The 23309-nt window shown below is 41.3% G+C and overlaps 1 protein-coding gene across 6 annotated transcripts in view; it reads left to right on the forward strand.

Annotated features, from left to right (window-relative positions):
- The window catches only part of DNAH1 (dynein axonemal heavy chain 1), an 813109-nt gene that overhangs the window by 492296 nt on the left and 297504 nt on the right, over window positions 1-23309 (forward strand). For all 6 annotated transcript variants that reach the window (XM_033926650.1, XM_033926656.1, XM_033926654.1 and 3 more), the window contains 3 exons: window positions 7954-8148; window positions 9576-9695; window positions 17881-18039. In XM_033926650.1, coding sequence (XP_033782541.1) covers window positions 7954-8148; window positions 9576-9695; window positions 17881-18039 — 474 coding nt within the window. The remainder of the gene's footprint in view (window positions 1-7953; window positions 8149-9575; window positions 9696-17880; window positions 18040-23309) is intronic.

Here is a 23309-nt window from a genome sequence, read left to right on the forward strand (position 1 = left end):
TAAATCACCATTTATTCCTGAAAGCTATCTACATTCAGGGAGAAAAGAATTCCTTAGCGGACAAGCTCAGCAGAATTCTCCAGCCTCACGAGTGGACACTCGATCCTTTCACTCTACAGTCTATCTTCGCTCAATGGGGCACTCCTCAGATCGACCTCTTTGCAGCTCCTCACAATCACCAGCTTCCCCTTTTCTGCTCCAGACTCTACTCTCCTCACCGTCTGGCAGCGGATGCATTTCTCCTCGACTGGTCCATTGTTCCTGTATGCTTTCCCTCCTCTGCCTCTCATGTTGAGAACCTTGTTCAAACTCAAGAGTGAACGAGCCACCATGATTCTGATTGCTCCGAGTTGGCCCAGGCAACATTGGTTCTCCCTTCTACTTCAACTCAGTTCCAGGGAACCTTTTCTTCTTCCACTGTTTCCTTCTCTGCTTACACAGCATCAGGAGACCCTTCTACATCCCAACCTCCAGTCTCTGCACCTGACAGCTTGGTATCTCTCGGGCTGACCTCTCATGATACTCTTTTGTCTCAGCCCGTTCGTTCCATTCTAGATGCCTCCAGGAAACCGGCCACTCTGCAATGTTACCATCAGAAGTGGACACAATTTTCTTCCTGGTGTCTTCTTCATCATCTTGATCCCACTTCCCTGGCAGTGGAGACATTGTTGGATTATTTGCTTTCTTTGTCTGAATCTGGCCTCAAGTCTTCTTCCATCAGAGTCCACGTCAGTGCCATTGCTGCTTTTCATGAGCCGGTCCATGGAAAGCTTCTCTCAGCTCATCCCCTGGTGTCCAGGTTCATGCGGGGTCTTTTCAATGTGAAACCACCTCTTAAAGCCCCTCCTGTTATCTGGGATCTCAATGTGGTTCTTTCCGCCTTAATGAAGCCTCCATTTGAACCTTTGGCTACCACTCCTTTCAAGTTTCTCACTTGGAAGGTACTTTTCCTTATTGCCCTTACCTCTGCCAGGAGGGTCAGTGAGCTACATGCACTAGTTGCAGATCCACCTTTTACGGTCTTTCATCATGACAAGATGGTTCTGCGTACACATCCAAAGTTTCTCCCTAAGGTTGTCTCTGAATTCCATCTCAACCAATCCATTGTTCTGCCTGTCTTCTTTCCGAAACCTCACTCTCATTCTGGGAAACAGGCTCTGCATACTTTGGATTGTAAGAGGGCTCTAGCTTACTATCTAGAGCGTACGAAACCACACAGATCAGTTCCCCAACTCTTTCTGTCCTTTGATCCGAATAAATTGGGACGTCCTGTTTCTAAACGTACGTTGTCTAATTGGCTGGCAGCGTGCATTTCATTCTGTTATGCTCAGACCGGACTGACACTGGAAGGTTCTGTCACGGCCCATAGAGTCCGAGCGATGGCAGCATCTGTTGCTTTCCTCCGTTCCACTCCTATTGAGGAAATCTGCAAGGCTGCTACTTGGTCCTCAGTTCATACTTTTACATCTCATTATTGTCTGGATGCATTCTCCAGACGGGATGGACACTTCGGCCAATCTGTTTTGCAAAATTTGTTTTCCTAATGGCCAACCTTCCTTCCATCCCTCTTTTTGTTAGCTTGGAGGTCACCCATCAGTCAAGAATATGCTGCCTGCTTGTCCTGGGATAAAGCACAGTTACTTACCGTAACAGGTGTTATCCAGGGACAGCAGGCAGATATTCTTGCGTCCCACCCACCTCCCCGGGTTGGCTTCTTAGCTGGCTTATCCTACCTGGGGACCGCGCGCCTCTGTCGGGTGGGAAGGCACTCGCGCGTGCGCTGTGCAGCCTACCAGAACTTTCCAAGTTCTTAGAGTGCAATCACTCTAAAATTGTCCGTACCGGGGCTCCGTCGGTGCCGTCACCCATCGGTCAAGAATATCTGCCTGCTGTCCCTGGATAACACCTGTTACGGTAAGTAACTGTGCTTAACTGTGGTATGATATAGCAAAATTTCAATAAGGAATCTAAAAATAAAGCCTATAAGGAAAGGCTAATATGGCTAGGGCTTTTCAGTTTGGAGAAAAGATTACATTACATTACATTGATGTCTTCTATCCCGCCAATACCTTTCAGTTCTAGGCGGTTTACAACAAGAAATTAGCCTGGGTATTCCCAGGGAGATTACAAGGTTGATAGCTATAGTATGCATCGGGATCTGGGAATGGTTGATACAGTTTGGTTGGATCATTTGACAAATTTCTTGAATAATAATAATAATAATAACTTTATTCTTCTATAATAGTATGTCTGCTGTGGAGGCCTCGTTTTCTTTAGGTGGTATCGAGATTTCATTGAGGTGGTTTGGGGTCCCGGTGAAGGTGTTTCCGGCAGTTGATATTTTGTTTCTGAAGAATTCAGCCAATTGATTGGCTGTGGGGGGCGGGGCGGTTTTGGTGGCCAGGTAGGGTTTGGTGTCTGTGAGTTCCTTTAGTAGTTTGAAATGTTTTTTGTTGTCTTGGATTTCTATGCCTATCTGATTGGTATAGTATGCCTTTCTTTTTTTGTTTAGCTTTTGTTTGTAATGTTTAAGTGTTTTCCAGATTGTTTTTGTGTGTTCTTGGTTGTTTTTTCTCCATTCGCTTTCATTGTCGTTTGAGTTGCAATAGTTCGTTATCAAACCATTTATCTGAGCATCTACAGATTCTGGTCTTTTCTGTGGTTGTGTCATGTCTTGATTTTCAAGGTGTATATGTAGTGGTCTGACCAGAGGGTGTGTGACCATGTTCATTTGTGGTGTGAATTTCTGGTGTGGTGGGTTGTTGAGACATGTAGGCTGAATATAGCAAAAGCAGTTAGCTTAGTAGGACTATAGGAGTTGGGTAACATGAGTATAGCGGCTCTCCCGGAATATGAGTCATGCAGCTGAATTCTGGACAGATTGGAGGGGAGCGAGATGGCTAAGCTGAGATTAGCGAGTTGCAGTAGTCTAAGCACAAGGTGATGAGGGTGTGAATAAGTGTTTTAGTAGTGTTCTCAGAGAGGAAGGGTCCAATTTTGGTAATATTATAGAGCAGGAGTCTCAAAGTTCCTCCTTGAGGGCTGCAATCCAGTCGGGTTTTCAGGATTTCCCCAATGAATATGCATGAGATCTATGTGCACGCACTTCTTTCAATGCATATTCATTGGGGAAATCCTGAAAACCCGACTGGATTGCGGCCCTCAAGGAGGGACTTTGAGATCCCTGTTATAGAGGAAGAAGCTTACAAGAGTTTTCAGTGGCTTAAAAAAAGCCACTTAAAAAAATGGAAAGGGAACCCCTAAAAATATAGGACAGACCTAAGAACAAACTCATATGGAGGATCAACCGTAATCTCCCATTGGATGTCAGTAAATATGTTATCCCAGGACAAGCAGGCAGCATATTATCAAATACGGGTGACGTTATCCACGGTGCCCCGATGCGGATAGCTTCTCAAGCAGACTTGCTTGAAGAACTTTTAGAAAGTTTGCGACTGTCGCACCGAGCATGCACGAGTGCCTTGCCACCCGACCTAAGGCCCGCATCTCCTCAGCATCTCCTAAGTTCTAGTTTTTCCATGGAGCTGAGAAGCCATCGCTTTTTGGTTCTACGCGAACGTCGAACTAGTTCATTTTTATATTTGCATTCTCTGCTGCAGCTTTCGTTAATTTTTTTTCCCTGAGTCATTGAGTTAATTGCGTCAAAAAATAAAATAAAATTTTACCTTTAACAACAGGACCTGTTCCGCAGCCTAAAGTCGTGGACTTCAGTTTGGCTGCGGCCATCTTTATTTCAATGTCCCATCCGTTCACAGGATTCAAGAAGTGTACACGGTGTCGACATGCAATCTCCATCACCGATCCCCATCATTGGTGTATTCAGTGTCTGGGACCAGACCACTGCACGAAGTCATGCGTTCACTGTGCTACACTTCAGAGGAGGTCTCTTAAGCGTAGGGTGCAGCAAAAGAAAATATTCAGAAGCATGGATCTGACCTCAGACAAGCCGTCCACTTCCGCCTCGACCTCGAGTAAATCTTCCTCGATGGTGAAGGCCTCGACCTTGGTCTCGACTCCAACCTCGGCCTTGACTAAACCATCCTTGATGGCCAAGTCTTCGACCTCGGGGGAAGAAGTCATGGTTCTCTTCTTCATCCCAACCTATAGTCTCTACATCTGACAGCTTGGTACCTCTCAACTTAACTTCAAACCTGCAGTTTTCTCAGTCTGTCAAGGACATAGTAACATAGTAGATGATGGCAGATAAAGGACATTTTATATGCTTACCACCAGGCAATGTTACAACCAAAAGTGGACTAAGTTTTCTGCTTGGTGCCATCTTCATCACAAGGAGCCTCAGTCTACCTCCTTGTCTTCAGTTCTGGATTACCTTCTTAATTTATCTCAATCTGGCCTCAAATCAGCCTCTATTAAAATCCATCTCAGTGCAATTGCTGCTTTTCATCAGCCGTTGGAGGGGAAATCTTTATCTGCACATCCTGTGGTTTCCAGATTTATGAAAGGACTTTTAAATGTCAAACCACCTCTCTAAAACCGCCTCCAGTGTTTTGGGATCTCAATGTTGTTCTTGCTAAGTTGATGAAGCCTCCATTTGAACCAATGTCTTTGGCTCATCTAAAATATCTCACTTGGAAAATGGCCTTCTTTATTGCTCTCACGTCTGCTCACAGAGTCAGTGAGCTACAAGCTTTAGTAGCGGACCCACCTTTCATAGTATTCCATCACAACAAGGTGGTACTGCGAACTCATCCAAAACTCTTACCAAAAGTTGTTACAGAATTTAATCTCAATCAAGAGGGATTGGATGGATTCCTGAAGGATAGGGGGATTGAGGGATACAGATAAGGGTAGATAAGAGTATGGAAAGAGTATAGATAAAAACAAGGGGGCTATAGGGCTAAATCAAGATAACATGACAGGTCATGGACCTGATGGGCCGCCGCGGTTGCGGACTGCTGGGCACTATGGACCTCTGGTCTGACCCAGCGGAGGCAAATTCTTATGTTCTTATGTTCAATCAATTGTACTGCAAGTGTTTTTTCCGTAGCCTCATTCTCATCCTGGAGAAACAGCTCATCTACAGGGTCGAGTCACAGCCCACAAAGTTAGAGCCTTGATGGATTCTGTAGCTTTTCTCAGATCTACTCCTATTGAGGAAATCTGCAAGGCTGCCACTTGGTCCTCGGTTCATACATTCACCTCTCATTACTGTCTGGATTCTTTTTCCAGACGGGATGGCCAGTTTGGCCAGGCAGTTTTACTAAATTTATTCTCCTGAATTGCCAACTTTCCCACCATCCCATTCTACTTAGCTTGGAGGTCACTCATATGTGAGAATATGCTGCCTGCTTGTCCTGGGATAAAGCACAGTTACTTACCGTAAGGTGTTATCTGGGGACAGCAGGCAGATATTCTCACAACCCACCCACCTCTCCTGGTTGGCTTCTTAGCTTGCTATCTGAACTGAGGAGACATGCGCCCTACGTCAGGCGGGAAGGTACTCGCGTATGCTCGGTGTGACAATCGTAAACTTTCTAAAAGTTCTTCAAGCAAGTCTGCTTGTGAAACTGTCCACATCGGGGCTCCGTGGATGACGTCACCCATATGTGAGACTATGCTGCCTACTTGTCACATGTAGGGTACATTTTCCTGAAAAAGTGCTGTGCAATTAGGCACATATGTGATGCAGAAATTTGGGCACCCAATTATAGAATCAGAAGGATGATGTGTATGTTAGATTGACCAGTGTTCCCGCTAAGCTGCGCTGGGGTGCGCTGGCGCACAAAATATTACCTCGCAGCGCACAAGTTTCTCGTCACAGCGCACACAGTGTAGAGCACAGTTCTTCAACCGCCGGTCCGCAAACAAAATCTTGCCGGTCCGCGAAGGATTCGGTCCCCGCCGCAACGAAAGGCCGGCATCAGCTGACTTGCAACTTCCTGTTGCAGTCGCTGTGCCGGGACTCCTGCCTTCGCCGGGACTCCTGCCTTCCACAGCGTTTGCCTCCTGCCTTGTCTCCGCACCTCCAGACCAGCAGCGGCAGCTGTGTATGCTTTTAACTTCGGCACAGAGCTGCCCCTAATCAATAGTTTAGCGCGGTTTCATGAGGCAGCCTCGGGGCCTTTGCTAGGCCGGCCCACATCGCATCATCGAAGCGGGCCGGCTATCAAAGGCCCCGAGGCTGCCTCATGAAACCGCGCTAAACTATTGATTAGGGGCAGCTCTGTGCCGAAGTTAAAAGCATACAGAGCTGCCGCTGCTGGTCTGAACTCTTGGGCCGCTGAAGGAGGGCAAAAAGCAGCTGTCCTGGAGGTTTCCCTTCCTCTCGCCTTTACAGGTTCCTTTTTTCCACCTTTTTTTTTTTCCTTCAAACGGCAACGGGCCCCAGCATCGACATCAATCAAGTAAGTTCCTCTGTCAATCAAGCGGTTCTGCTCGGCCAAAGCTTCCCCTGTGACATGAGCCACCCTCAGGGGAAAGAAAGTGACCCACAAAGGTGAGGGGAAGGGGGGCAGATGATGGAAGTTGGGGGGGGGAGAGAGAGAGAGAGAGAGAAGGGGCAGATGATGGAATGGAGGAGATGAGAGAGAGAGAAGGGGACAGATGATGGAAGTGAGAAGAAGGGAGAGAGAGCAGAAGGCAGATGGATGTCAGTTGAGAAGGGAGAGCAGATGCTGAATGGAAGTGGGGAAAGAACACATACTGGATGGAAGGAGGAGATAAATAAAGGGTGAAGAAAATAGTAAGATAATGGAGGGGTGAGGGAAAGGGGTGACAAGCTTTGTGTAGACACAGTGAAAAGAGGGAAACGGGACTAAATAGTAAGAAAGAATTTAATTTAGATGGAGGCAGAAAATAGAGAAGGAAGACCAGAGAAGAAAAGGGAAGAGAGAGCAGAGAATGATCAGATCTGAGTGGAGGAAATGAGAAGAGAGATATGCTAAAAACCACAGGGGGGAGGGAAGGATAGAGATGCCAGACCATGAGGGGAACAGAAGGAAGATGATGGATGCTAGACCAAATTGGGGGGTGGGGGGGGCAGGAGGAGAGATGGCAGGGAAAGACAGACAGTGAATGGAAGGGGCAGATGCTGGACTGAAGAGACAGAGAAGGTTATCATGCTGCTGTACCGGGCCATGGTACGCCCTCACCTGGAGTACTGCGTCCAGCACTGGTACTTTAAGAAGGACACGGTACTACTCGAAAGGATCCAGAGAAGAGCAACTAAAATGGTTAAGGGGCTGGAGGAGTTGCCGTACAGCGAAAGATTAGAGAAACTGGGCCTCTTCTCCCTTGAGCAGAGGAGATTGAGAGGGGACATGATAGAAACATTCAAGGTACTGAAGGGAATAGACTTAGTAGCTAAGGCAGGGAGAACGAGAGGGCACTCTCTAAAGTTGAAAGGGGATAGATTCCATACAAACGTAAGGAAGTTCTGTGGTAGAAAGCAACATATTTATTTGGCTCATAACTTGCTGGCGCCCGATATTTTTAGCTCACAGTGAAAAAAGTTTGCTCACAACACCCGCCCGCTTAGAGGGAACACTGATTGTGACCCCACTAGGACAGATAGGGAAAATGCTTGAATACCTGATTTGTAAACCGCTTAGATAACTTTGATAGGCGATATATATAAATACCTAGAAATATTTGTATGTGCATACATGCAAACATTTTTTTTCAGACTACGCATACTATGCCACTGGTATACAGCACGCTACATTTAGGCCCTGATTCTGCAAAGTACGCCCCAATTGTAGGTAGTTGTAGGTGTCTTACAGCTCTCTAATCAGTCAATCGGGCGGCACGTTTTCTAAAAAAAATGCTTCCCATGCAGGCCGCCTATTTTGAAGGCGCCTCCAGGAGCCTATACAGGCGCCCTATACAGAATCTGGGCCTTAATGCATACACAGGCTCCAGTCATTGATATTGTTATAAACTGGCTTTTTTGGTTTTGTTTCTGCATCCTAGGCAATGACAATGATGTTTGAAGTACAAGATCTGGCAGTGGCTTCTCCTGCTACTGTATCGCGCTGTGGGATGGTATACCTAGAGCCTAGCATCTTGGGGCTTGTACCCTTCACAGAATGCTGGCTGAAACAGATCCCAGCCATCATGAAACCATTCACACAGCAACTAGAGTCCTTCTTCACACAATTTCTGCAAGTGAGTCTAAGAAGATGATTCATACATAATGGTCCCATTAATTTCCATTTCTTGTGAACTTCCATGTCTGCGGATAGGCAGACTGGATGGGCCATTTGACCTTTATCTGCTATCATGTTTCTAAGCCAACAAACATTTTGAAAGGTGTGCACGGTGATGTAGCTCTGACAGCTAGAAACATCAGAATAGACACATATTTGCTGACCACAAAAAGGGACTTGGCGTTTAGAAAAATATAACTTCAAAATCTCCTTCTTGACAGCCTCGGAGGTAAAAATTACCAACAACGTGGCACGCTTAAGGAGGGTCAGATCCTACTTCTTCCAACAACACTGCAGGATACTAGTACAGTCATCTATACTGTCCATACTAGACTACTTGAATGCACTACTTTCAGGAATTTCTATGAAACAAACAAAAAAATCTTCAACTGATACAAAACACAGCAGCAAATTAAGATTTGGACATGTTATACCACTATTTATAGAGCTACCCATGCTGCCAAAAGAAAAGCAAATTGAATTCAAATTATGCTGCTTAGCATTCAAAAAACTATATGATGATGCTCCTTATAGCTTTCCCAATTTACTGAGCTATTAGGTAGATCTGCTAATCATCGTAACTGACCACTTGATCCTGTCATTCCCAACTCTGAAAGATATAAAATACAAGATGCCTCATAGCAAATCATTTAACTACCAAATTGCAAAAGTATAGAACTCACTTCCCATCAAAATTCATACAGTCACTGTATATGCACTGTTCCGCAAAAGTCTGAAAACATGGCTTTTCAAGAAGTCCCTGTTAGGGGCCTATGGAGACTCAGATTTTTTAAATAAATGTTTCCTCCATAACATGACAGTGTTAGTGGTTACTTACTGTTTTAGATGCCTTATCTTACATTGCCTGTATCATGTTAAGTAACATATACAACTCTTTGTAGCATGTATATAAGTCTATGTAGTGATATGCTGCTTGAAACCCATCTAGAACTCCAATTTGCAAGAATTTAGTGGGCTATAAGACTGCACATAACATAATATATGGAAAAGGCCTAGGCCTAATAACAAGCACTTTTGTAGATTTGTAAACACTTATTTTCTCACTGTCAAAGAAGGGAGAAGAATCCCAAAAGTTATTTACAGGTCTTTTTGAGTTGATATTTTGCTGTATTCTGTAAGCATTGCTCTAGGAAAAATTCATGATGAAATACTGAAAAGAGAGAGTTCCCATATGATTAGTATAGATTTAATATGTTTGTAACATGTTCTGACAGGTTGATTGATCTTCTTATGTTCTCTGAAAAACAATAAGAAGATGATTGGAGCCTGCAGTAAGCTCCAGAAATATAACATCCATCTCCTGTTCCCTTCTACAGTACTTATAGTTGGAGAAATCATGACCATCAGTTTGTTTCCCTCTTACAGGTGTCAATAAATTTTGTGCGAACGACAGTGAAGGAAGTAATCCCATCAACAGACAACAATCTGGTGATGAGCCTTCTCAAGCTGCTGGACTGCTTTTTCATGCCTTTCATTCCAAAAGAGGTGGGATTTCTTCCTAATTCCATTTCAGTACTCCCAGTCAACTTTTTCTTTATCAAGATATGCATAAATAAACGAGTAGTGCTTATGTTGTTAAGGTTATTTTTATTACTGCTGGAGTATTATGATTCACCTTGAAGAAGTTTGCAGTCTGAAAAGTATTAGCAATAATATCTATCATGGTCGGTATTACCATTTAAATACAACTACCAATGCAGAATGAGCAACGAAGCTGGTAAGAGGGCTGGAACACTGCCCATACGCCGAGAGGTTGGATAGGCTGGGGCTCTTCTCTCTGGAAAAAAGGAGGCTCAGGGGAGATATGATAGAGACCTTCAAGATCATGAGGGGCATAGAGAGGGTGGATAGGGACAGATTCTTCAGGCTGAAGGGGTCAACAGGCACGAGGGGGCATTCGGAGAAACTGAAGGGAGATAGGTTCAGAACAAATGCAAGGAAGTTTTTTTTCACCCAAAGGGTCGTGGACACTTGGAATGCGCTACCGGAGGAAGTGATCAGGCAGAGTACGGTACAAGGATTCAAACAGGGATTGGACGGATTCCTGCGGGATAGGGGGATCGTGGGATACTGAGAGAGGTGCTGAGATGTAACACAGGTATAGAAAGCTAACCAGGTAATAAGTATAGAAATCCAACCAGGTCGTGCATGTGCAAGACCGGAGGGTTAGGACTTCGATGGGAAGATAGGACTCAATGGGAAACCAAGGTGGCAAGGGGGCCCCTTCTGGTGACTCAGACAGGCCGTGACCTGTTCGGGCCGCCGCGGGAGCGGACTGCTGGGCGGGATGGACCTATGGTCTGACCCGGCGGAGGCACTGCTTATGTTCTTATGAGTCCGCCCCCCTGAAACCAGGCTGTCCAAAGTTTCTCTCTCTGAAGATTGCCGCCCCCCAGAAACCATCCTGGCTGTCATCACTTCCTTCGGTGCACATTTCACTGCCTCATACAACCTACTCACCAGTTGTTTTTGTTTGTGCTCTACTTGGTATTTTACTAATTTTTCTTAACTTCTGCGGCTCTACTATCTCTCTGTTGTTGCTCATTTTAGCTCATTTTAAGTTGTTGTTAACAATTATTGCTAAATCCTTATTAGTTGCCTCTTTTTTGATGTTGCTATTTCCCCAGGCTGTCCAAAGTTTCTCTCCCTGAAGATCACCGCCACCCCCAACTCTGCCACCTGGAAACCATCCTGTAGCCATCACTTTAAATCCCTTGCTTCCGGCGGTGTTCACTGCACAGGCACATGCCTTTGGTGTGCACCGAAGGAGCATGCTTATGGAGCATTACTCACTCCTTAATGCGCTCCTTCAGATGTTATCTTCAGGTGCTACTAGTCCACACTCTTTCTTCTAAAATGTTATTGCTGCTGTTATTCTCATTTCTTTTTCTCCAACCCTGCTGCTTTTCCATCAATAACTATTCTTTCATCACTAGTATGGACTCACAGATTCCAGTCATCTGAGGACGCCAACCTCAACCACAGAATTCTCATTCATCACTCAACTTTAGACCCAGATGCTTACTTGCAGTTCCCTTCACATCTTGTCCCCTTCTTTCCCATTCCAATCCAATCCAGAATAAACCCAAGCTTGGTCTCTTAAATGTTTGTTCCATCAAAAATAAACACCACTTGATACATGACCTTGTCATACAATATAGCCTCCATACCCTCTGTCTCACAGAAATCTGGCTATGAGAGGGAGAAGAAGCCTATATTAATCAAGCCTGCCCTAATGACTTTTTAATTCAAAATGTTCTGCCGTGAAAATAAAAAGGGTAGCGGCTTGGCAGTTTTCCACCACTCCTCCATGTCCCTTAAATTTGAAACTCCTTGCTCATCCTCATCTTCTTGTACTGAAATCCTACAATTCACATTTACTAACGCCACACCTCTCCACGTTCAGCTTCTCTATCTTCCTCCCGCTATTTCTTTTTTTTTTTTTTTTTTTAATTCTTTATTCATTTTATAACTTACATCAAGTGCACATTAAGTATCAAACATTTTTTTTTTGCCAAATCTTTATTCCTTTTATCATATATATCAAGCGTACAATAAATATAGCTCAACATATTACATTATCACTTGAAATTTCATAACAATATATTTCAAAAAAATTTTTTTCCCCACCCCCTTTCATATCTATACATATATATTATACTTCCTATGTGTATTATTCAGATAAAATATGCAAATATTTATGCAAATATTTATGCAAATATTTATTTAAATTATCATAACCCCCCCCCACTCCTTCAAATTGTCACATAAGGAAAAATAATAATAAATTAACCTTAATCATTATAATAATCTATTATTGGCCTCCACACATCCTGAAACCTTTTAAAATGTCAGTATCAAACAATTATAATACAACATCACTTGAAAAATCTTCAACATCATACACCAAGAAAGATTTAACCCCCACCCCCCTCCCAAATTCATATATGACTAAAATATACTACCCGAAAATAATATCTTATGCCATTCATATAAATTTTCTTAATGAAAAAAACAACCCCCCCCACCCCAAATCCACATGTGTATTTCTATTTCTAAGGATTCGCTCATGTTCCTTCAATTGGCCATTTTAGATTTCAGCATTTCTCATACCAATCCAATAATCTTGGGGGACTTCAACATTCATTTTGATATACCAAACAATCCTCATACTTCTAACATTCTAACTTTAATGTCTGATATTTTTTTTTGTAAACTGCTTAGGATTGATAAGTGGTATATAGTTTATAATTTATTAAAATTTAATTAAACACTTAAGATCAAATTTCAAAGCGTTGTACATTAAAATCTAAAATAAACAAATACCGTACAGGACAGACTAGCTTGGGGGGGGGGGGAAAGGGTATAACAAAAGGATAGAAGGAGAAAAATTTGTATTAGGTTTTGGGGAAGTTTTGAATGGCTCACCATACATTATAAGATGGATATGGTGACATAAGTACCTGGCATCACAGCACTGCTCCCTAAGGTGTCCCACTATTCTGTTGGCATGTCTGAGTGGCCAGTCTGTTAAATGCTGGCTCCTCCCATGTCCAAATGGGCTTGTTTTAAATTTCTTGATTTTTGAAAATGGCCGAAAAAGATAGATTGGTCATAAAAAAAAAAAAAGTTAAATGTTTGCAGGTTTGAAAATGGATATTTCCCCGCCCCAGCTTTTAGATGGCTTGCAGGAGATGTCCAAAGTTGAACTTAGACATCCTATTGAAAATGGCTCTCTAGGTGCATATCTCCAGTATTTAGGCATGAGCATTTTCACTTACTATATGGTTGTGCCAAAATATTGTGTACCTATACTATAGGTTCAGTTAAACTAGTATTCAAAAAAGGAAAGTAGGCATCTACTTTCCTTTATATAATAAGTTCATACCAGGTGCTCTGCACATGGCTGAAAATCCATGGTGGTTATATTATATGTTTATTGGCAACCAGTAAATTTGTAAGTCTTCTTGAAAATTGGTGTGAATATTCCCAGGTTATGTTCTCCCAGTGGCAGAGGTAACTTCTACTCTCAATAGTTCCTCCTGAATTTATGAATACCATAAGTCTTCAAATAGTGGTGACATGTCACTGATCTCATTTGGATTAGCAGCTTCGGAACTCCCATTTGGTTAGTTAAACCAAATATCTTCAATGAAGGCTTGCTCTCCAACAAATCAACCCTTCTTCCTTCCATTGCTCTTATTTCCCTCAGCGCTTTGCTTTGGTCTCTTTTTTTTTTAATTTTATTTATTAATTTTTCATTCTTACAGCAACTGAATCATACATAATATACTAAATAATTACATGACATTTGTAACTACAATCAATACATCATATCATATATGTTAAATCCCTCCCCTTTTTCCCAATTTCTATTTCCAAAAAAGTATACAAATCCCACCCTATCCCTATATACCTACTGTCAATGTGCTAAGAAGTCTGATCATTAGAATAATTAGTCAATGGTTCCCAAATTTTCTTAAAATTGTGAAGATTCCCTTGTAGCGCTAAAAACACTTTTTCCATTTTGTATATATGACAGACAGAGTTCCACCAGAATGTATAATTTAATTTGGTATAATCCTTCCAATTTTGAGTAATTTGTTGCATGGCGACCCCTGTCAATAGTAGTTTGTTATTATTTGCTGAAATTGGACTCTGAGTTCTCATTACAGTACCAAATAATATGGTATCATATGAGAGTCCTACATGATTTTCTAGTAACTTATTAATTTGGGGCTTTGGTCTCTTGATACAACATCTATGATCACCTTTCTAGCAATGGTTGCTGAGGCACTCCTGTTCTTCCATAGACTCTTTTCTACCAGGAAATTTTGAATATGCACAGTCTTTATCTCCAAAAAGCCTCACTCGAGAGCTCCATTGAGTCCTCCTCTGCCAGCTCCTTTACTATCTCAAATAATTATTTCGGCTAGTTACCAGAGTCCTCAGTCTCTGATAATGCCACCCAAATAGCTTTCTTACTTCTTAGTAGCAAAGACTTAGATGAGTTTTTTGCATCAACTTTTGTAATCTCTCATCAAACCATAGTACTGTATAGCCTTCTTCTCTATCAGGATTATATTATATTAGTGATTTCTATTCTGCCTTTACCTTGCGGTTCAAGGCAGATTACATAAGTCTTGTTAAGATATTACGAAATACATATTGTTAAAATATTAAGAAGTACTTAATAATAATAACTTTATTCTTCTATACCGCCATAGTCGTGAGACTTCTAGGCGGTTCACATTGAAGAGAGCTGCACAGTCAGCGAGTTACAATATGCAGAAGTCAGAGAATTACAGCATACAGAATCTTAAAAAGGCAGTTGAAATACAATATATACAGCTACAGAAGCTTAAAAGGCAGCGAAATACAATATATAGATTGTTAGCAAATGTTAGAAGTTTCAGATTTATATGCAGGAGTGGACATATTTAGTGTTTGGTGTAGGGAGTAGTTTGAACATTTTCTGGTTTGCTAATGAGTAGTTGGTATTGTAGGAGGAATTCGGAGTATGTTTGGTTGTGTTATATTGGTTTTATGTATTTTTTGAAGAGTAGGGTTTTTGTTTCTTTTTTTAAGGTTTTGTGACTTTTGCGAGTACCGTATTTTTTGCTCCATGAGATACACCTTTTTTCCCCCAGAAGTGTGTGGAAATAAGGGTGCGTCTAATGGAGCGAATATACCCAGCCGCAGATAGAATTACACCCTCCTGGGTCCCTGGACCCTGCCCCCCATGCGCCGCAGTTCTGCTTGTCTTATTGAATGAGTGAGGAGGCCAAGATGGTGGACAGGATGGTGGTGCTGAGCCCTCGCCGCTGACCTCACCTTCCGTCTGCGAAGAGCTCGGAGGAGAGTGCAGGAACAGCCGCAACTGCTGGCCTCTACCAATAACTTCCGGGGCAGCGGACAGGGACCACCGCAGTCCCGCTTCTCGGGGAGGAGGCGGAGCCCGAGAATGAAGTGCCGCCTGCAGCCGCAACTGCCGGCCTCTACCCATAACTTTCGGGGCAGTGGACCGGGTCCATGGCTGTTCCGCTGCTTGGGGAGGAGGCAGAGCCTGAGGATGAAGAGCCACCTGCAGCCTCAACTGCCGGCCTCTACCCATAACTTTCGTGGCAGTGGACTGGGACTGTGGCTGACCTGCTGCTCGGGGAGGAGGCGGAGCCTGAGGAGGAAGAGCTGCCAGCACCTGCAGCTGATAGAGTCCCCAGCCAAAGCAGCACACCAACGCCAGAGCCCCCAAAGCCGACTCGGGCTCCATCTGCAGCAGCTACACACATCAACTTTTAAAGTGGATGGATCATTGTCATTTTTCCCAAGGTAGGGCAGTGTTTGTTTTTAACTTTAATTTTCAGTGTTTTTAGTTTGTCCTAGTTGTATTGCCCTGGTTTGTCATTTCTTGCTGTGCTATATTTCGCTACTATAAATCTGGTTTATTTGTCTGTTGTCTGGGTTTTTTTTATCAGACTTCACATCTTGCGATCATAAATTGCTTTTGGACTGCAAGGATTTTTTTCCCAAAATGCCAAAGTTGGTCTATCATGTCTTGATATGTAACCCATACCTTCTTATATTCTCCCATCAACCTACAACTTTATGCACTCTTTTTTCACTCATTAAATTTTCATTCACCATTCATATACTCAGTTTCTCTTATCACGTACACATTCACATGATAAATATTCCTGCGAGATTTTCTGCATTGGGATGTACTAAATTATGACATAGCTACAGACATAGGGGAGAGCAGTCGTGGTATGTCATCAAGTAGGGCATTATGGTTGCCACTGTCTGCTTTAAGATCTAATAATTTAGTTCATCCAGCATAGTTCAGCTCACCAACATTTCAGTGTGGCGGTGTACTATTACATCTGTTTAATTGGATGAGACCTCAAGAAGATTCCTTAGAAGAAAGTAGTTCTGATGAGGTTGTGATGAGGGTAACTTCAGTATAAAGAATATTATTCCTGTTATGCTGTTAAACACATGAGGATAATGTTCTCTGAATTTGAATTCTTAGAAGATTTATGGAATGTAGCTGTGAACAATGATGAAAAAATATGACTTAAAATATGTACATAAACTTATTAAAAATTTATGTTTTATTGAAATTATGAATGTTCCCGTGTTGTAATGCTTTTTCCATTTTGTATATATGACAGACAGAGTTCCACCAGAACGTATAATTTAATTTGGTATAGTCTTTCCAATTCTGAGTTATTTGTTGCATGGCGACTCCTGTCAATATTAATAGTAGTTTATTATTGTTTACTGAGATCGGACTCTGAGTTCTCATTGCAACCATTGACAAATTATTCTAATGATTAGATTTCTTAGCACAATTATAATACTTATATAGAAAAGGGGAGGGACATGTATAATTTTTAGAATCATTAATTGGAAAAAGGGGAGGGATGTATAACTTTTGATTATATATAATATATACTAATTATAAATTAAGTTGTATTAATGATAGATACAATGATATATAGTAATTAATTATATCACTTGAATTTCAAACATTGTAAAAATTGAAAAATTCAATAAATAAAATTTAAAAAAAAAAAAAAAAAAATTTATGTTTTTTATATTATAAACTGAATTGCAAATAATTGCAGGATGCAGAGCCTGGCAGGGAGTGTGGAGTTGAGTTCAGAGCCTGGCAGGGAGTGAGAGGGGCTGGGTACAGAGCCTGGTATATATTAGTACAAAATTTGGTTCAGAATGTTTTTTTTCTTGTTTTCCTCCTCTAAATCTAGAGTGCGTCTTATGGTCAGGTGCATCTTATGGAGTGAAAAATATGATACTCATGCCTCAATAAACCTCCCTCAACAATTTATTCCATATCCTTATTTATTCATCCAACTAAAATACCCATACTATTGCTGTGTACATCCTCTATAGTCTCCAAAAGCTTCTATTTTAGAACCTTCACCATTGGTTGTACCATCATTTCCTAATAACTCTGTTTTAACCCAGATAACTATGCATTCAATTGAACTTGAATTGAATAATGATCGTCCATTATGGTATTTAATTCCACATAGTCGCTTCATCTGAAGAACTAAAAAGCAGAACCTAAAACCACTACCACAAATGCTTTTCAGAAAGTCACCTATTAAACCTCTCTTGTCACAATCTATACTGTTATTATTATTATTACTGACTGGCCTAACAAAAGGATTCTTAATGGACTATAATATTTCAATATGCCATTTAATCATTGCAGGTACAATTTCTCACCTCAGTTATTTAATTATTTCAGTGCTAGGAGATATTAAAAAAAAAAAAAAAATAGGGCATGTTTTCTGCCTATCTTCTATTGCTATTTTCTGTTTATCTTCTAGTGTCTGTCTGTATTCAAACACAGTGATGTTTTCTCCTGTGCTTCTGACCTCTCATCTTTGTCCCCTTGTTTTCTGAATAGAACTGCAATTCATTAGGCATCCTTAAGAGCTAAATGACACCAGTTTCTTTTAAGGCTGACAATTATTTAAAACTGATTAATATTTCCATTTATATACCATAGGACCGTGAAGTTCTATGCGGTTTACAATTATTAAAAAGATAAATATTGCAAAATCTTTCTTATAGCACAACCTTGTTTATTCCCATCTGTATCTTGGGGAAGATTGATCTTATGATGTTTGCTTGTTTCCAGGGTGAGAGACAAATCTCTGTTGAGAAGCAGAGCCGGCTGGGAGAGTTGATTGAACCCTGGTTTATCTTCTCTCTGATCTGGAGCATTGGTGTGACAGGAGATGCAGATAGCCGCATAGTTTTCAGTAAATGGCTGCGAACTAAGATGGAAATGGAGCAAGTAAGTAAATGAAAAGAGGTTACTATTATAGGAATGTAAGCAGATTACCAGCCTCAGGGGGTGCTTACATGCATGGGGAGCAGAATATGTGCATATTGGTATTAGGTAAGACTTTGGATTGCGTTCCTCAGATCTAAGTTCTGACCCCTGGGTAATACAAAACCTGACAAGCAAAGAACCAGGCCATGTATTAGAAAAATAAGATGATATTTGTGCAGTGGTCAGATAGTACAATGTAGATGTGACACTTAGACACTAGACAAGCTAGGATGCGTAAGGAATATTCAATAATCCCACTATTGCATAAATCAATTGGGAAGTAAACACATGATTCCCTCTTGGCTTTTAAAACCTGCCTCCTGCCTTTTCCTCCCAGGGTATACAAGAGCTGATATAACCTGTTAGTGCAGGAGCGGTTTCTCTCAAGGTTTGCTTGGCTTCTGGAGTGATGGCTGTCACATTTAGGTAGGAGAAGCCACATACCGTCAATGTAGAAGTCTCTCAGGCAATGCCCATCACATTTTGTGGAGAAGAAACTTCTCTTGGTTGACAGGAGCTCTAGGATCTGTCTACGGCTTTAGGCCTCTGGCATCAGACTCAATGAGCAGGCAGACTCAGACTTGAGGTGCAGGCCTCAGGAACAGACTTTTTCTCATAAAGCAGACCCTGGCACCAAGCAGGGGGATCAGACTTGTTGCACCCTTGATGTAAGTTTGAAAAAGAATAAAGAAATTAAAAAAAAAAAAAAAGACTTGTTGCACCCTGACTCTCCTAGGATGCTTCCTTTATACATATATACAACTAAACTAAACCTTAAGTTTATATACTGCATCATCTCCACGGAAGTAGAGCTCGGCACGGTTTACAAGAACTTAAAAAGAGAGAGGGTAAGGAAAGGTTTACATAAGTTTATAAATCGAGTGGAAAAGTAGGGGAAAAGAAATTACATGTTAGAGATTTTCTGGTTCAGTTAATAATAATAACTTTATTTTTGTATACCGCAGTACCATGACAGTTCAGAGCGGTTAACAGAGGAAGAGACTGTGCATTGTCAGCAATGTTACATACAAGACAGTGATGTTACATACGAGACAGCAATGTAACATACAAGACATTCAGTTTAACTTAGACATTCAGATTAACTTAGCAAGTCGGGAGTAGTCAGGAATATCCGGAGGTATATCAGAGAACAAGGCAAAGATAACAAGTCTATACAAAAATGGAAATCTCTCCCCAGTCTTGACCTCAGAAACTTCTCTGTGCAGTCTGGGGAAACTTATGTGCATAACTTTATATGCTTATCATGCAGACAGATTTATTCAATCTATTTCTGTGCACAAAGCATGTTGCATGTGGAATTTGGAGTATGGATTTTAATTCTCTTTTCACATATTTCTATAAACTCAACTTTTTAGCAAATTCTAAATTCCCATACCAACTCTTCCTCGCAATGACCCTTCCACCTCGCCCCCTAATACCAAGGCCCAAAACTAATTATACTTTCTACCTTGAATCTCATGTACTGACAAAACGTATCTTTATTGTAACCCATGTACTGACTAAACGTATCTTTATTGTAAACCGTTTCTATCCCATGTACTGTCAAATGTATCTTTATTGTAAACCGCTTCGAACTTCACGGTATAGCGGTTTATAAGAAATAAATTATTATTATATGTGTGTGTATGAGAGCGAGAGAATGAAAGAGAATGAGAGATCTTACATCAAGTCCAAAAAAAACATTAAAAATCCATGGATTCTCTCTGTAGCCTTACAATGTTATATTACAGTCCGAACTTACATAGGGTATTTAGGTTAGAAAAGGTGGGGGGGGGTCAATATTCATCCAGCAACATTCAGCGTCTTGCTGATCACCACCAGTGTTATTCAATGCCGGGTCATGTTCAGGCTCTGGTATATTGTACCAAATGTTTCTAGAGCTGTTTACACCATAGTGAATAAATGTGATAAAGATGAGATCACGAGCAGATCGGAAGAGGTCATAATGCCACTTTACAGAGCAATGGTCAGACCTCACTTGGAATACTGTGTCCAACACTGGTCTCCATACCTAAAGAAGGATATAACTCTGTTGGAGAGGGTGCAGAGGCGAGCCACAAAACTAGTCAAAGGTATGGAAAATTTGAGCTACGAAGAACGCCTCAGAAAACTGGGACTATTCACCCTCGAGAAGAGAAGATTGCGAGGGGATCTGATTGAGACTTTTAAAATATTAAAAGGATTTGATAAAATAGACCAGGAAACAGCATTACTAACATTTTCGGAGGCGACACGGACACGGGGTCATAGCCTGAAACTGAGTGGCAGCAGGTTTAGGACAAATGTTAGGAAGTTCTGTTTCACACAGCGAGTGGTTGGCGCTTGGAATGCTCTCCCGGAGGAGGTTGTGGCGGAGACTACTGTTCCGAATTTCAAGCGCAAGTTGGATGCACACCTTCTTGCAAAGCATATTGAGGGATACGGGAAATCTGGGTCTCCAAAAAGGAGTACCTAAATGGGCCACCGCGTGCGCGGATCACCGGACAAGATGGACCACGGTCTGATCCGGTGAAGGCATTTCTTATGTTCTTATGACTGACTTTTATATGGTTCTATTTATGGGGTGACTTTGGCCACTTAAGTGCTGAATATTGGCACTTTTCGGTCGAAGTGCCAACTCTATCTCTGGAACACCGCCCCAAAATAGTTAATTTTGCTTTAGGCACTAACCAGTCATTTTCAGTGACACTAACCATTTAAGTGCGCTGAAAATGACCACTTTGCCCTGATCAAGCAATTTAATTGGCCAGGAGCCATTTCTAGCTGGTTAAATTGCTTTGAATATGGACCCCGGTATGTACAACTTAGGACATTCACAATTTTCAGCCTCTTTTCAAAAAGAGCCACTGAATGTTGATCCATATATAGAACACTTATAAATCAGTGCAGAAATATACAGATTTAGCTTATCTACAACTGGGCCATTATGTGTGTTCTTTGATGGTGGAGGGTCTGCAGATGGGTTTGGGATATAAGCTTTGAACCTTCTTTGATCAATTTGAAGATTGGGGGGGGGGCTTTCTGTTTCGGTGCTGCATAAAGCTTTGTGCTTGCTGGTTCCGCCTAGATCTTGGGAGTCTTTATGTACTCATTGGGCTCCAGAGTTAGGTCTGCTGCCGACTGATTTAGATATGGGATGTCTTATTAAGCGCATCCCGACTGTTTCTGTTTAACTCTGAGAATGACAGTTCCAGGTGTTGCACTGTGCGTATTTCACACGAGTTCAATTCTATCACTCTGGCTTGGCAGATTCGGATCAATGTCGCCCCCCAAGTCATTCTTTCATGCTTTTTGGAGTTGTCCAGTGGTCAAGTTTTTCTGAAGGCGGGTGGTCAGATATTTGGAGGGTTTGTTGGGCCGTTCAATACCTCTCATTCCGGTAGGGTTTCTTTTGGATAAATATGAGGCCTTTCGATTCCCACCTGATGTAGGCAGACTATTTCTACGGAAGGCTGTTAACCTCTCTGAACTGTTATGGTATTGTGGTATACAAAAATAAAATTATTATTATTAATAGGGGGGGGAGCTAGAGTTGGGGACGTTGTATAACTCTTGCACAGATATTGTACCTATTGTTATTTTCGCTGCTCTTTTCTGCTTGTTCAATAAAAAATTGTTTTCACTAAAAAGAGTGGATGTAAACAGTGCACAAATTCCCTGTTGTAATTTTCAAATTGGAAGTATGTGCATACTTTGGCCCCAAATTAATAATTTATTAGAAAATCATGTTGGACTATCATATGATACAATATTATTTGGAACAGCAATGAGAACACAAAGTCCGATTTCAGCTAGCAATAATAAACTTTTATTAATTTTAACAGGGGTCGCCATACAGCAAATTACTCAGAACTGGAAGGATTACACTAAATTGAATTACACTTTTTGATGGAATTCAATTTGTCATATATATAAAATGGAAAAAGTATTGGCATTACAACAAGGTTATATTAAAAAATTTAATAAAATATGGGGACCATTGACAAATTATTCTACTGATCAGATATAATAACACATGTATAGAACATATAGAAGGGGTAGGGAGGGAAAACTATTGTAATATTAATATGATATAAAATTCTGATAAAGGGTTTATTTAATTCACATTGTAAGAACATTTAATAATAATTTCAAGTGTTTTTTCATAATTGAATGTATTACATGTATTTCACTTGATGTAAGAATTTAAAAAAAGAATAAAAAATATTTAAAAAAAAAAAAAGAAAAGTTGCCAAAGCCCAAATAGAGAAAAGCATATACTTCTTTTAATAAAATTACCCCCAAAGCAATAATCATTCTCTCAAGGACAAGCAGGTCAAACGATTCTCACATGTGAGTGATATCATTCACGGGATCTGTGGAAACGCTGCCTAACTTACTGTTCCTTTAAGAGCTTGAGGTAGCACTCCCACTGTGCACTCACAGGTGCCGGAATAGCAGTCTTTTCTCATACACAATGAAGTGAGGACACGGGGTTTTTTCAGCGGTTCTCTCAGCGCATTTGCTTCTAATATTTTGGGTGCCTTCTCTTGCGGGTTTCTTTGTTTGCCCCTTTAAATTGACTGCCTTTCCTATTATTACCTTTAGAGTGTGTTTTGCCTCATTATCAGCTAAGAGATACCTTCTTTTACAGGTGAGCTGTACTGTTTTTTATTCTCCTTTGATTTTTGCTTTGGCCATTTTTCCTTTCATTCCCTCTAAGTTCCCAGTGGCTTTAAGCAAAACCATCTGTGAAGCTGACATTCATTTTTGGTACAGTATATCCATTGTTTGGGGGAAGACCATAATCACCTAATGATTAGTGGTAGTAGTAATAATAGTAGTAAACTGTGTTCTTGTTTTTCAGTCTCTCTGGATTTCTGGGTTCTTTTCTGCATACGCAAACAAAGAAGACTTTTGGATCCAGGTCCGAATCGCTGACATCAGAATTGGTAGCAGCCACAATGTCTGCACCAGCTTCAGAAGCACTGGTCCCCATGGCTGGTAGACCAATATCTGACACTGGAAGTTCTTCCCAGATTTTATTTTCACAATGCCTTTCCTATCAGCATTAATGGAACTGATCAAAGTTTAGCAGGCCTGCGAGGGTCTCAGCCGCCTTCACCTCCTCCACCTCTTCCTCCAGTTCTGGCTCTCATTTTTTATCTTGCTAAGGTGATGGTGGTGGTGATTCCTTTCTAAGGTGATGTTAGAGTTCAATTCACACCAGT

The sequence above is a fragment of the Geotrypetes seraphini genome, chromosome 17 (genome assembly GCF_902459505.1).
Source record: "Geotrypetes seraphini chromosome 17, aGeoSer1.1, whole genome shotgun sequence".
NCBI lineage: Eukaryota > Metazoa > Chordata > Amphibia > Gymnophiona > Dermophiidae > Geotrypetes > Geotrypetes seraphini.